This window comes from Alligator sinensis, unplaced genomic scaffold (genome assembly GCF_000455745.1).
Source record: "Alligator sinensis unplaced genomic scaffold, ASM45574v1 scaffold387_1, whole genome shotgun sequence".
NCBI classification, from domain to species: domain Eukaryota; kingdom Metazoa; phylum Chordata; order Crocodylia; family Alligatoridae; genus Alligator; species Alligator sinensis.
In genome coordinates, this window is record NW_005842196.1 from 1,250,157 (window position 1) to 1,262,983 (window position 12,827).

A 12,827-nucleotide genomic window follows, 5' to 3' on the forward strand; every position below is an offset into this window, starting at 1 on the left:
AAGAGCACAGGGCTCGAGCCACTTACATCACCCAGAGCAGGCTGTGTAACTCCCACCATCTTGCAGGCTCAGGGCTGCAAACAGGTCCAGGGCACATCTCAGGTTTAAGATGCAGCTGCTCCAATTGTCCAAACCTGAGCCTAAGCCCCAACTTGTGCCAGCACAGCTCATCGCTGCCTCGCCCACCTGCATCCCCTCTTGTTGAGAAAGGAGAACCTATAGGAGTCATGGCAGACAGCAACTGCATGCAAGTTCCCAGGAAATCATAGAATCCCAGAGAAGCATGGCTGGAAGGGACCTCCAGAGGCCATCTAGTCCTAGTCCTACCCCCTGCCAGAGGCAGCCTCATCCCCACCCAAACCAGTCTATACAATCCATAATCTAATCTAATTTAAGCCATAAACTAAACTCATCCCTAATCTAAACTCTGCATAAGGCTATTGTCAACCCTGACACAACACAGACCTAACACCCTACCCTGCCATCAATAAAGCAGGGGAACCATGGTAGCCAATGTCCCACATCTATGAGTTGTCAGTATGTGCTCAAGAGGTCCTGGGTAGAGGGCCCCTGCTACAGAGGAAGGCAAAACCCCCCACAGTCCATACTAATCTGACCAAACTTCCTTCCTTACCCCAAATATAAGGTTTTACCCCAAGTACAAAAGCAAGGCCTTCTAGATGTGAAGGAAAGGCTACAGCAGTCCTCCGAGGAGGGTATGTAGAGCAGGTGTAGGGAGGTGATGCATCCCTTGTACTAGTCAGACTGCTACTAGGATGCTGCATACAGTTCTGGTGTCCCAACCTTAAAAAAAAAAGGTTGCAAAAATCTGAGTCTTGAAAAGAACGCCAAGAATAATACAATTTAAAACAGGAGAGACTTGAGAGGCTCACTTTATTCAGTTCATTAGAGGTTAAGAGGTTAGTCAACCGTGGTCTACTTACACAGGAAGAAGGTAACCAGTATAAGAGGGCTTGTTAATGTAACACGAAAGCTCAACAAGAACCAATGGCTGAGAACTGAAATTAGAATAATTCACTCTAGAAATAAGGTACAAATTAGTAATGGTGAGGATAACAGACCACTGGAAGTTTGTCAAGGGATGAGACAGACCCTATCATTTGAAGTGTTAAAATCAAGATTGGACAGCTTGTCAGAGAGACTGCTCTGATATACCACAGGTTACTGGGTAGATAAAGGAATTCTGTGGCCTGTACCAGAATTCAGACTAGATGTTCTCAACCAGCCCTTCTGGCCTAGAAACTCCTCTGGATTTGAGGCAGCTCACAGATGGCTGTCCTGTGAGAGCCAGATAATATTAGCAAGTGCAAATGAGCTAACACCCAGTAAGTAGGTTAGTTCTTGGCTGGCAGCTTCCACAGCTTTCACAGGGTAAGTGCTAGTGCAATGTGCTGAGATGAAACTGGCTTCCAGCCTGTGCCACTCCTCACTAATGAATTCTGCTGTTTTGATTTTTAACTAATACAGTTTAAAAACAAAAGGATGGGGGGAGAGGATCAAAACACTGAGCAGCATTTAAATCATTATTTGTGGTCTCAATTGTTTTTTGAAGAAATTAGAGGACAACAGAGCTCTCCATTAATGGGAAACTATAAATGCTGGGTTAATGAAGAAAAAACAATCTGGCTTCTAACACTTCAGAGCTGGTCCTATACACCTTAGGTGCATCTGTGTTACTTGCACATAGAATGAGGGCCAATATCAGACAGAACTCATGTTTGTTATTTATGTTCACTACTTCATTTTATTCTCTCTTTTATGTGATCATATGCTTGCTATGTTGTTTTAATTTTGCATAGGCTTGTGGACTGGATAATCTTATTGTGCATTTTTTAGCAAGAATTATATACTGTATAGGTGGCTCCTTTATTGTATGAAATTGTTATTGTACTGTTTTGGCAAGTCATAAATCTACTACTACTACATGGAGCAGCACAAGTAGAAGAGAGGAAAAATGAATCCTCACGGGATCAGTTACAGGGATGTGACAGTGAAACCAAAAGCATGATAGTGAGACAAGGCTCCCATCAAGGGTCTATGTGCAACCTAACTTTTAGAGTACAAAGGAAAGGCTCTGTACAAATCTGTAACTGGTCTGCTGTGCCTGCAGTGACCGTACCACCAGCCCTATCAGTTAGCTTGTGTATTTGCTTAATAAGATCAAATTTGCCTACTGGCCAATTCCAGCTTTTACTTTTTCCATGGAGAGCAGATTTTTGGCAGCACAATAAGCTCGCTCTCTCAAGACATTGGTTTGTCAAACACCCTATCAAATGCTTTAAGAATGTATTTGCCTTCAGTTCTATAGACAAGTTAGATGCCCCCTTGACTATCTGCATTTGTGGGTTGTTGTTTCATTCAAATACACAAGGGACTACTCTATTTTGAACTCAGGAGTAGGGCTGGTGTGGTCTTACACAGACTTATCAGAGTGGCTTTCTCACACAGCTCCATCATAAGTTCATTCTAGGAAACAAGCTAACGTTTTGGTTTTAACAGTCTGTGGTTACTGGTCTTTCTATGCCTGCTTGTTGTGGTAAGCTCCTACAGATTGTGGTTCTCTGGGTTATAGGGCCATGGTGAACATTCTCACCAGATACAATCAGTTTCTTTTTATATACGAGGGAGGAATCATGGCAAAAATGTTCTGACTGACAGGCCCCAGATGACCAGTATGTGGGAATGCAGCAGGCTCAGAGGCTCCATCCCCTTCTGCCAAAGCAGATCTGTACCTGTGACCAGCTTTTCCTGAACAGACAGGAAGTCTGCTGAGTTTCCCCTTCCCCTTTGCCTGAACTGATAACATTCTCCATACATGCACTTTTCTAGACTTCTAGGAGTTTTCTGGAGCCCCTCACCCCAGATTTGCAGTTGCCTTATACTGGGGGCCTCTACTCTGACTTGCAGGCGGTTTTACACTGGAAAAAGGGCCTGAAGTACACAAGTGGTTTTTGGATTTTTAAACTCTCCATAACTGGGGCTGCTTGGATCCTAGCTATGAGTTCAGCCACAAGAGACCAAGCATGACATTCAAATCCAGGCCCCAGATCTAACTCTGGGGGTGGCCAGACCCAAGCTTTTGGCTCAGATCACTTTGTCCTTTGCCCTGCTTTCCCAAGGGTGCTTTGCTATAGAACTTGTGGTTTATTTGCATGACTAGTACTGCAGCAGAGCTGGAGAAGGCAGCTCCTCCCAGACAGCACACACAGCTCACTGCAGAAAAGCTAATCTGGGTGGGGTCAGACTGGCCTGCAGAGTTCACAGGCTCCAGAGAGGAACAGGAAAGCTCAGAAAAACCTCTTCTTGGCTGAACCCTCCAGCAATTCCTACATCCCGATCTGTGTAAACCCTGACTGGCAGCCAGGGGAACTGAACACCCCTGCTGGGAGGGGCCAGAGGTGGCTCCAGGGCACTGTTCTGGGGTTCAGTGGCACGCTGTTGTGCACCGAACAAACACAGGGCTGAGCAAAATGAGTCACTCTGGGTTGCACTGGTTCTATCTAGATCTCGGGGGACAGCCCTCCCAGTACACACACAACCACCCTGGCTGGGAGTGCTCAGCCTCTGCTGTTGTCCTACAGAACAAAGAGATAAGAAAAAGGCAACAGGAAGCACATAAAGGTATTTGTGTATGGAAGGAGTCATACCTAAAGGCACTTCCAGGGGCTCCTTCTCACACCCTTCCCTCCTTCCCCCAACCAGACCTCACGGCCAGAAGGATTTCCTGGAACAAGTGAATTGCTAGGCTGGAATTTGCTCGAAAGCAACAGGGAAGTTACACAGGGCTTTGGGGGATGCTGGTGAGGAGAAAGAAACAGACAGAGTCACAAGCTAGGAATTTGGTGCATCCAAGCCAGTAGCAGCAGAGAGATATTGGCCAGGCCCAAGTTTGCATAAGCAGCTGGCTCTGGGGTGCAGCCCTGGTCTGCAAAACAAGTCAATCCACACAGGGATGGGGACACACCAAAGTCAAGATGCATCCACTTGTTATCTGCACTGCAACTGGCTCTAGTCGGTGCCTTCAGCCCCGCACTCCCTCAATAACACCACTGAAGATGGAGAGCAGCTGTACTCAGTTTTGTACAAGCTGTTGAGCTTGGCGGTGATGTGGGTGTGATGTCAGGGTGGCCTCCATCAGTGCAGCAGTGCTGGGTCATGTGCACAGAGGACAGGTGATGCCTAAGCACCCTCACTACGCTAATGCTCAGACAGCAGGAGCCCACAGAGAATCAGGCAATTCTCCACAGGCCTGACTTGCTGGACTGCACTAATTTGGCTCACGTGCATGTAATGCTCAAAGTACCTGAAACAGCTTGTGCCTTTGTATATGCTTAAGCAACTTTCACTGTCCAGCTGGGGTTACTTGTTGATTGCTTACTATGGGAGTCTCATTTTAGTGAATGCACTGCTTATCAGCAACTTGCCCAAAGGCATTCCTGGATGGCCTAAATCTGCTTGAAATTAATTTGTCTGCCAGCTGGAGTCCACACCAGCAATACAGTGCAGCTTTGGGCTGCCATTCAGAATGCAAGAACTACTTCAGGCTTCACAAGCAAGGTCAGCTCCCAGACTACTGCACCTGGCAGCACAGTTTGGGGAGGTGGTGAGCGGCCAACAGTAGCAAAAGAGCAGGTTAGAGATTACTTTAAAAAGCTGCATGTGTAAAAGCCCATGGAGCCAGATGGAATGCACCCGATGGTGCTGAAGGAGTTGGCCAATGTGATTGGTTGCAGAGCCACTGGCCATTATCTTTGAAAACTTGTGGCAATTGGGAGAGGTACTGGACAACTGGAAAAGAGCAAATATAGTGCCCATGTTTAAAAAAGGAAAAAAGAAAGATCCAGGGAACTACAGACCAGTCAGCCTCACCTCAGCCCCCAGAAAAATCACAGACCAGGTCCTCAAGGAATCTATTTCTAAGCACTTGAAAGAGAGAGTGGTAATTAGGAACAGTCAGCATGGCTTCACCAAGGGCAAGTCATGCCTGCCCAACCTGATTGCCTTCTATGATGAGATGAGATTCTGTGGATGCGGGGAGACCAGTGGATGTGATATACCTTGCCTTTAACAAGGCTTTTGATATGGTCTCCCACAACATTCTCACATGCAAGCTAAGGAAGTACAGGCTGGATGAATGGACTCAAATGGTAAAAGGTGGACAGAAAACTGGCTGGATCATTAGGCTCAAACGGTAAAAGTCAATGACTCTGTATCTAATTGGCATCTGTTATTGAGTGCCCCAGGGGTCAGTTCTGGGCCAGTTTTGTTTAATATTTTCACCAGTGACCTGGAAGATGGCATGGAGTGCACCCTCAACAAGTTTGTAGATGACACCAAGCTGGAGGGAATAGGAGATACACTGGAGGGTAGGGCTAAGATTCAGAGAGACCTCAACAACTTGAAGGACCGGACCAAAAGACATTTCATGAGGTTCAGTAAGGATAAGTGCGAAGTCCTGCACTTAGGATGGAACAAGCCTATGCACTGGTACAGGCTGAGGACCAACTGGCTAAGCAGCAAATCTGCAGAAAAGTACCTGGGGGTTAGTGTGGATAGTAAGCTGAATATGAGCCAAGTGTGCCCTTGTTGTAAAGATGACTAATGACATACTGGACTGAATTAGTAGAAGAGTTGCCAGCAGATTGAGGGAAGTGATTATTTCCTTCTGTTCAGCACTGGTGAGTCCACATCTGGAGTACTGTCTAGTTTTAGGCCTCCCACTACAGAAAGGACGTGGACAAATTAGAGTCCAGCGGAGGGCAATGACAATGGTTAGGGAGCTGGGGCACGTGACTTCTGAGGAGAGGCTGAGGGAACTGGGCTTATTTAGTCTGGAGAAGAGAAGATTGAGAAGGGATTTAATAGCAGCCTTCAACTACTTAATGGGAGGTTCTAAAGAGGATAAAGCTGGACTGTTCCCAGTGATGGCAGATAACAGAACAAGGAGCAGTGGTCTCAAGTTGCAGCAAGGGAAGTTTAGGTTAGATATCAGGAAAAACTCTTTCACGAGGAAGGTAGTAAAACACTGGAACAGGCTATCCGGAGAGGTTGTGGAATCTCTATCCTTGGAGATTTTGAAGACCCAGCTAGACAAAGCTTTGGCTGGAATGATCTAGGTGGGGATGGTCTTGCTTTGAGCAGGGGGTTGGACTAGATGACCTCCTGAGGTCCCTTCCAACCCTAATTTTCTATGATTCTATGACTAAGCAACACTGGCTTGGCTTCTTCAGTAAAACCAATCTCTCCACCTTGGTGCCTGGGATCTTGCTGTCCTGCCAGCCACAAATAAGCAGCAAGCAAAGGAAAAGGAGAATGAGAAGTGAGGTAAAGTGCTACTTGTGATCTCACTGTTTCACTAATCCAGCTAGTGGCTTTATAATAAAGAGCAGGTGATGTGCCTGCTTATCTCAGGTGCAGGGGAACAAGGTTCTTCCATTCCTGCCCTCCTGCCTGTCCTTCTCTTCTGTGGACATACCAATCTACACAACAGTACTCTTCCCTGAGCCATGTGCCTCTCCAATGGGGTTCCCAGGAGTACAAGACTCAGCAGGGAACAGGAAGCAATGTTTGCAAGCAATCACAGAGCTGATTCTCATGACTACTGTCTCTCCCCCTGGGTCAGTAATTGATCTGAGCAGCCACAGTAATAACTGAATCAGGAACTCGTGTTTATGTTATTAAACTGTGTAACTGCTCAAATCTACATTAACTCACTGATCCAAAACTCAGTGCACCCTTAGGACTCTGCTTTAATGCTTCTTGTTGAGACTGCCTTTCACAGGGCTCTTGGGATTGTGGGTCAACATCACAGCAACTGCCAGCTCAGGGCTGGAAAAAGAGACAAACAAGCGCTCTCACTGCAGAGCTGGGAGAGTTTTCCACTGTTCTGGCCCCAATGTATACTGGCTCCCCCTTAGCAGCCTCCTGAAACTAGGTTGGGCCTTGTTCCTTCAGTGTGGCTCTGCCTGCAGGGGACGACACTCCAAGTCCAGGACCAGGTGGTGCACATGGGGCGCATAGGACTTCACTGGCTTGATGTGCAGGATGTTTATCGTCCATGGCTCCCCATGCAAATTCTCAAGCAGAGACCTGATCTGAGCTCCCGTGGCCTCTGCCCACCTCTGCCATTCAGGCCTGGTCCCAGTGAACTGAATCTTCTGCACAGAATCCATCACATCAGCAGTCTCTGGGCTCCCGTGGTTCCTCTGGTTCCCGCTGTCCTCCTGTCCATTGCAAAGTGACTGCTCCTTCAACAGGCCACAGGGCAGCTGAAGAGCCTTTGCAGGGAAAGACTCCACATTCTGGTGGATGTGGAGAATCCCCCCCGTGTCCTTCCGCAGAACCTGGCAGGCGATGGGCCAGCCCTGCTCTGAGCTGGGAATCAGTCCCAGATTCACCCGGTCAGCCACGTCCCGCAGCTCCAACTGTAAACAGGGGCAGTGAGGAGGATGCCACAGAGAGAGTGCATACAGTCACACACTTTATGGCATCTGCCAGCCAAGCTCACTGCTCTCACCAGGAACACCTGGCATCCCCCATTCCTCCCACCAGCTCTCTGGGAGTCCCCTCCTTTCCCTCTACTTCAGGGACTCCCTGCAACCTGCTACCCTGTCCTTGACTCATCCCCCGCATCACTGTCCTCTATTCCCTCCTACTGTGTGTCCACCACCCCTTTTGTGTGTCCCTTGTGCCCTCATTCTTATTCCTTTCCCTTTCCTCTGGGACAGAAGTCACTCAGGGAAGTACTGAAAAGATAGGCAGAGTGAGGCAGGATACTATTATGGTGCAGGGGAATAATAGCTGCCATCAGACAGTTCTTTGGCCTAGGAACAATTTCAGGCTTGGTGAAGCCGAAGGTCTGTTAATCAACTGCCCAGGACTCGGTGCTCCCCAGAATCCCATTACTCACCAAAATTAGTAGGGTTCTGTCTATCGAAGCCCAGAGCAGTCCTGATGTTTCTGAAGTGTTCAGATGCTCTGGGCAAAGCAATCAGGGTACATCCTGACACGAGCCAGGAAATGCCATCACACCCCCTGGGGCAGGGCCTGTCTCTGTCAAGACTTGCTTTACTCTGCCCAATGCAAACAGCTTAGGTAAAACAATAACTACTGAAGATGTTGGGTGGATCCAAAAGGTGTGTGTGACAGAGGTGCAACTAAGAGCAGTGGGATGCAAAGTACTTGCTGGTTAACCAGACTGAAGTCCCGATGGGGAGCTCCACCTACCAGGCTGCAGAAAAGTGTCTCAGGAGAAGGGCGTGGTCCCCCAGCACTTGGGACAGTTACAGACAGAGGTCAGTGCTCTGGAAAAAGTACCACATGCCCCAAAGGATGGAGCTGATCTGGTCCTTTTTCTTTCTGCACCTTAGAAACATGCAGCTGGTCAAAGACAACACAGGCCTTAACACACCCATGTCCCTGTTCTCTCTCCTGACTGCAGACACTACAAACCCTGTCACATGAGAAAGGTGGAGTGCGTGGGGCAACTTCCCAAGGGAGAGCTCACAGTCGCATTCACTCTCCTCCCTAACGGGCCACAGCTCCCCACCTTTGAGGCCCTGCTGTGGCCCTTTGGTTGTGGAAGGACTACTCTCTGCTCACCTGCCTGTTATCCCCTGGGTGAATCCAGCACTGATCCTGCACGCCATTCAACTCCAGGTTCCTCCTCAAAGCTTCCACAGCATGTGGGTTCCACTCGCAGGCATGGACAAAGGCCACACCAGCATGAACCAGGAAAGGCAGCGTGAAATAGCCGATCCCTGTGGGCAGAGGAGGGAGAAACAGCAAATAGCACAGTGACAAAGCAGCACTGGACCTGGAGCAAATTTCTCATCAGGCCCAATAACTAGACTCCAGGGCATCCAGCTGGTAGGAACTTGTTAATGCTCTTAAATCTGTGATTGTTCCAAACTTGATCAAAAACGGTTTCAAAATTTCCTATGAAATGGTAAATCTTGATTTGAAAACATCTTGGTTCCACTCCAGGGTAGAACTACCTTCAAGCAAGCAAGGAGCAAATGCACTGGCATAAATTATAACACTGTATGTACCCAATCCTCTACTACAGTCAGGGTTATGTTTGGCAGGTGTAGCACAAATTAGCTCTGTACTCTTCCCCAAATGCCACACTCATCCCCTCCCACTGCCTGATCTATTGCTCTGCTTTCTGCTTCTTGTCCTGTGCTCCCTGATTGATCTGTTGCTCTACCTTCTGATCCCAGTCCTATTTGTTGCTGTATCCCCACTCCCTCCCCAATCTCATGTGTGCCACACAGGGCATTTGTACATATGCTTGCGCCGCAACACCAGGCGATTTTAAAGTGCCCGGCGTTGTGGCCCATGCAGTTGTATAAGTGGCAAAACGTGTGTCAGCACTGAGAAAATGGCAGCAGCATGCTTTTGAACTAAAACACATCGAAGACGTTTTAGTTTAAAAGCATGCCGCTGCCATTTTCTGCAAGCTGGCATGCATTTTGCCGTTTATACACCTGCATGTGATGCAGTGCAGTGCGCATCAGCTCCACTCTGGCATGTTTGAGCATGAAAACATGTGTGTATAAATGCCCGTAGAGACTGCCGGTGCCACCTGTGGCATTCATGTCACAGGTTGGCCATGCCTACAGTTTGCTCAATGCAACTAGTTCCCCTGCCACCTAGTGGTGAGACACTGTAGTAGTGCCTACCTCAGGCAACTCACTTGGGCAAACTGGTTGTCTCCTCCTTACTCTGGAGTAAATTTACTCAGGAGCTAAATCTTCAGGGTCAGTGACTCCAGGGTAATAGTGTTGCTTCTCTGTGCCTGGGGCCAGGCCAATTTAGGGGGCATCCAAAAAAATGGGGATGAGGAGGGGGGATTCTCAACAGAGCACAAGACACAGTAAGCCAGGGCAGAGAAGTCAGTCAAGGAACAGCAGTGACCCAGCAGCAGGGACCCAATGAATAATATCCCTGCCCCAACCCTCTCCCACCCCAGGGCATGGTGGCAGCCAGGGGAAAGTATCTTGCTACAGCTCCATAGGCAGGAGTTCAAGCCTCACTCTAGATTAGTGAGGCCACCAAGCCCACCACCAGCTAAATCATCTGTCAGTGGCTTCCCAGTCATTTGGGCTGGGGAGTCAAAGGATGGTAGTTGTTATCTCCATATGTGCTGCTGGTCACAGAAAGTAACATGTCTTAACAATGCCAACCCAAATGGACTGCTGGGTTTGGGCACAGTTTTTACCTTTCTTTAAGCTGTAGCTGTATCATCCCCCCTATCACTTAGCTGAGCTTCCTGCTCACTCCTCCTTACCCTGCTCCCTTCCAGCCCTGCTCTAGGAGGCCTTTGTCCTTCACTCGTGCCATAAGAAGAGCCTCTCCCTCAAGGAAATACCTTTTGAGCCTCCTGAAGAGAAACAGTCAGACTCTGCTGCCCATGTGCTCTGCTCTCAGAGGCAGACTTATCTGGACAGAGGTCAGAGTTCTACTCCCAGGGCCCCAAGAAGGTTGGAAGAGGGCCAACGTATGACCTCTCAGGTCAGCTACCTGCATAGAGATCAACCAGCACTTCCCTGGGACATTGCAGCGATGCTACCCGTAGTTTCTCGGTAATGTTTCCAGAAGAGAACATACATCTGGTCACATCAAAGGTGTATCTGGGAAAACATCACAGGCCCAGTGAGAGCACCCAGCATGAGTTAACCAGCAAGCCCTTCCCTGGGCTGCATGGCTTAACAGCTCCTTCCTGCTCACTCCCCACTTGTCCCATCCTTATTCCTACCTGATCCCATTGTCCATGTGCTCCACCCAGCCATCATGCCCTAGCAGAAGGCTAACAGTTGGGGTTCGCACCCCATCTGGGGATACTCGTCCTTGCTTGGCTAGTCGTCGTGCCCTCAGAGAAGAAGCAACCGTCTCCCAGAGCTCTGATCCTGAAAGACATGTCCAAGCAGATGGGTTGGTGGGGGGCAGATAATGGCTGTCAGGAGACAGAGCAGCAGGTTCCTCTTACCCAGTTCCTCCCACAGGGCAGCCTTGAAGCAGTCCTTGCTCAGCATGACCAGGTCGCCATGTCGCTGCCAGGAGTGAGGGACGTCATGCTCCAGCTCCTCTGACCACCTGCCCCCAAAGCATGCTACTAAGTGCTGCAGCTCACCACACAGCTTCTGGGCAGGTGACTGGGCTCGAGCAGCCTTGAAGGGGATGGGCTTCTGGGAAAGAAACATAAAGGACTCAGATGTGAAGCCAGGCTCACTCCCTTCCTGAGCTCAGGGCTGGGTCATTTGTGTACCTCCCCTCTCCATGGCTGTTGTGCTGGGTCATTTTCTATTCTTTCCTGCTGGCCAGTTCGTGGGTGAGACGTATTGACTGTACAGGAACTAAAGCAGACCCCCCAAAGGCCACACCCAGGAGTTCCCTGTCAACACCAGATAATGCAGGGCAGTGCCAAGGTACATCTGTCACTGGCTTAGTCTCTTGAGGACTGAAGGGGTCAGGACCCCACCAAGTCCCACACTATACACCTGGCCAGGGCAGGAGGCAGGCTCTGGCAGGCCTCAAAGCACAAAGACTAGTCACTCTGTGGCCAGGAAGCACAGGACACCTTGGTGCCTCTGCAGTGCTGTTCTGCAAAGATCAAAAAAGCAGCCACTAGCTGGGACAGGCATGGTAAACCCCACTCCTGCCCACACCAAGATAGCTAGGACCATTCTGACCTTGATCCAGGACAGTATGCATGTTGTTCCAGGGGCCATACTCCCCCTCAAGTCCTGAAGGTGCTGCTCGGTGAGCTTCCCCTCCAGCACAGGCAGTGCCACGGTACCATCTGGCAGCTTCTGCACCCGGTGACTGACATCTAGGATCCTTGCTCCCTCCAAATACTCCCTGCAAGGCCAAAAAGGCATTCAGGCACCATTCACCTTGCACACCAATGGTTTGCAAACTTTTTAACCAGAGCCCTGCTTTGAGTTACAATCTTGTTCATGCACCCCACTCTCTCCCTCACTCTCTGCTGCCACAGCTAGACAAGAGCCAAGAAGAGGGGGGCAAATACAGGCTGCCCACTGTGGGCTTGGGGCTCCCTACCCTACTGCCTTCCCTCCTAAGCCCCACGCTGGCTGTGCACCCTCTGCCTGACTGGCAGCAGCAGGGGGCACAACTCCATGCTGCCGCCACCCCTGCCATTGCTGAACAGGCAGGGGGTGCCTCACCATGGTGGCACAGCCAGTGTGGGACCCCCAGGAGCAAGGCATCAGGGCAGGGAGCCCCAAGCCTGCAGCCCACACCCACTCCTGCCCCATTCAAAATGGGGGGGGGGGCACGTGCCCCCACAGCTCCCTCCCACCCCAGCCCCATGAATCGCCTTAGCTGGGCAGTGCCTCCAGACCTGCCTTTTCCTGATCCTTGCAGACCATGGTGCACCCCCCACAGCCCTTCACACTTGGGGGGGGGGGTGCACCCCAGTTTGGAAACTGCTGCTCTAGACTCTCTACCAGTCTAGGCCTGAGAAAAGGGTGGTGCGCCATTCATGCTGCTCAGCCCAAGTTCAATGAGCCCCTTGTTTCTTGGGCTGTGTGGTCTATAGTCAGGAAGCCAACTCTATTGCCCGCTCTACCAGAGGCTCACTGCATGGCCACGGGCATGTTGTTACACTCTGCTGTGCCTCAATTTCCCCCTCAGTGTATTGGGAATAGTGATAACGTGCCCACTGGTGTGAAGTGGGGACAATGCTGGCATCCCTCAGGCAAGAGCTGGGCCAGCCACACCACAGCTCTGCTTCTCGTTGCTGCCGCTATTTGGTGCCGAGACTCCAGTGTGCAGGCGGGCGG

At 49.9% G+C, this 12,827-nt stretch overlaps 2 protein-coding genes across 5 annotated transcripts in view; both read right to left on the minus strand.

The window, feature by feature from the left end:
* SYTL4 (synaptotagmin like 4) overlaps nucleotides 1-8,714 on the minus strand; it is a 27,421-nt gene extending 18,707 nt beyond the window's left edge. Inside the window, exon 1 of one of the 4 annotated variants that reach the window (XM_014521252.2) lies at nucleotides 8,623-8,714. The gene's annotated coding sequence lies outside the window, so the exon portion shown is untranslated. Of the gene's footprint in view, nucleotides 1-26; nucleotides 530-634; nucleotides 773-8,622 lie in introns of those variants that run through there. The other 3 variants (XM_025207462.1, XM_014521253.2, XM_006026510.3) reach the window with 3 other exon arrangements.
* On the minus strand, nucleotides 6,113-12,827 carry TRMT12 (tRNA methyltransferase 12 homolog). Its single transcript, XM_025207465.1, has 7 exons — nucleotides 12,704-12,827; nucleotides 11,715-11,883; nucleotides 11,012-11,210; nucleotides 10,781-10,931; nucleotides 10,546-10,655; nucleotides 8,623-8,780; nucleotides 6,113-7,445 (listed from the first exon to the last, which is right to left on the minus strand). The coding sequence occupies exons 1-7, from the start codon at nucleotides 12,733-12,735 to the stop codon at nucleotides 6,972-6,974; spliced, it is 1,293 nt and encodes a 430-aa protein (XP_025063250.1). The 5' UTR covers nucleotides 12,736-12,827; the 3' UTR covers nucleotides 6,113-6,971.

What these genes read in the sequence shown, in the direction of transcription:
- TRMT12 (XM_025207465.1), bottom strand. Translation starts at nt 12,735, where the DNA reads ATGCCAGCATTGTCCCCACTTCACACCAGTGG. An exon ending in TCCCCACTTCACACCAGTGG is followed by an intron (nt 11,884 to 12,703) that starts GCACGTTATCAC and finishes TTGGCCTTGCAG; the next exon opens with GGAGTATTTGGAGGGAGCAA. An exon ending in TGCCCTGTGGGAGGAACTGG is followed by an intron (nt 10,932 to 11,011) that starts GTAAGAGGAACC and finishes CATGTCTTTCAG; the next exon opens with GATCAGAGCTCTGGGAGACG.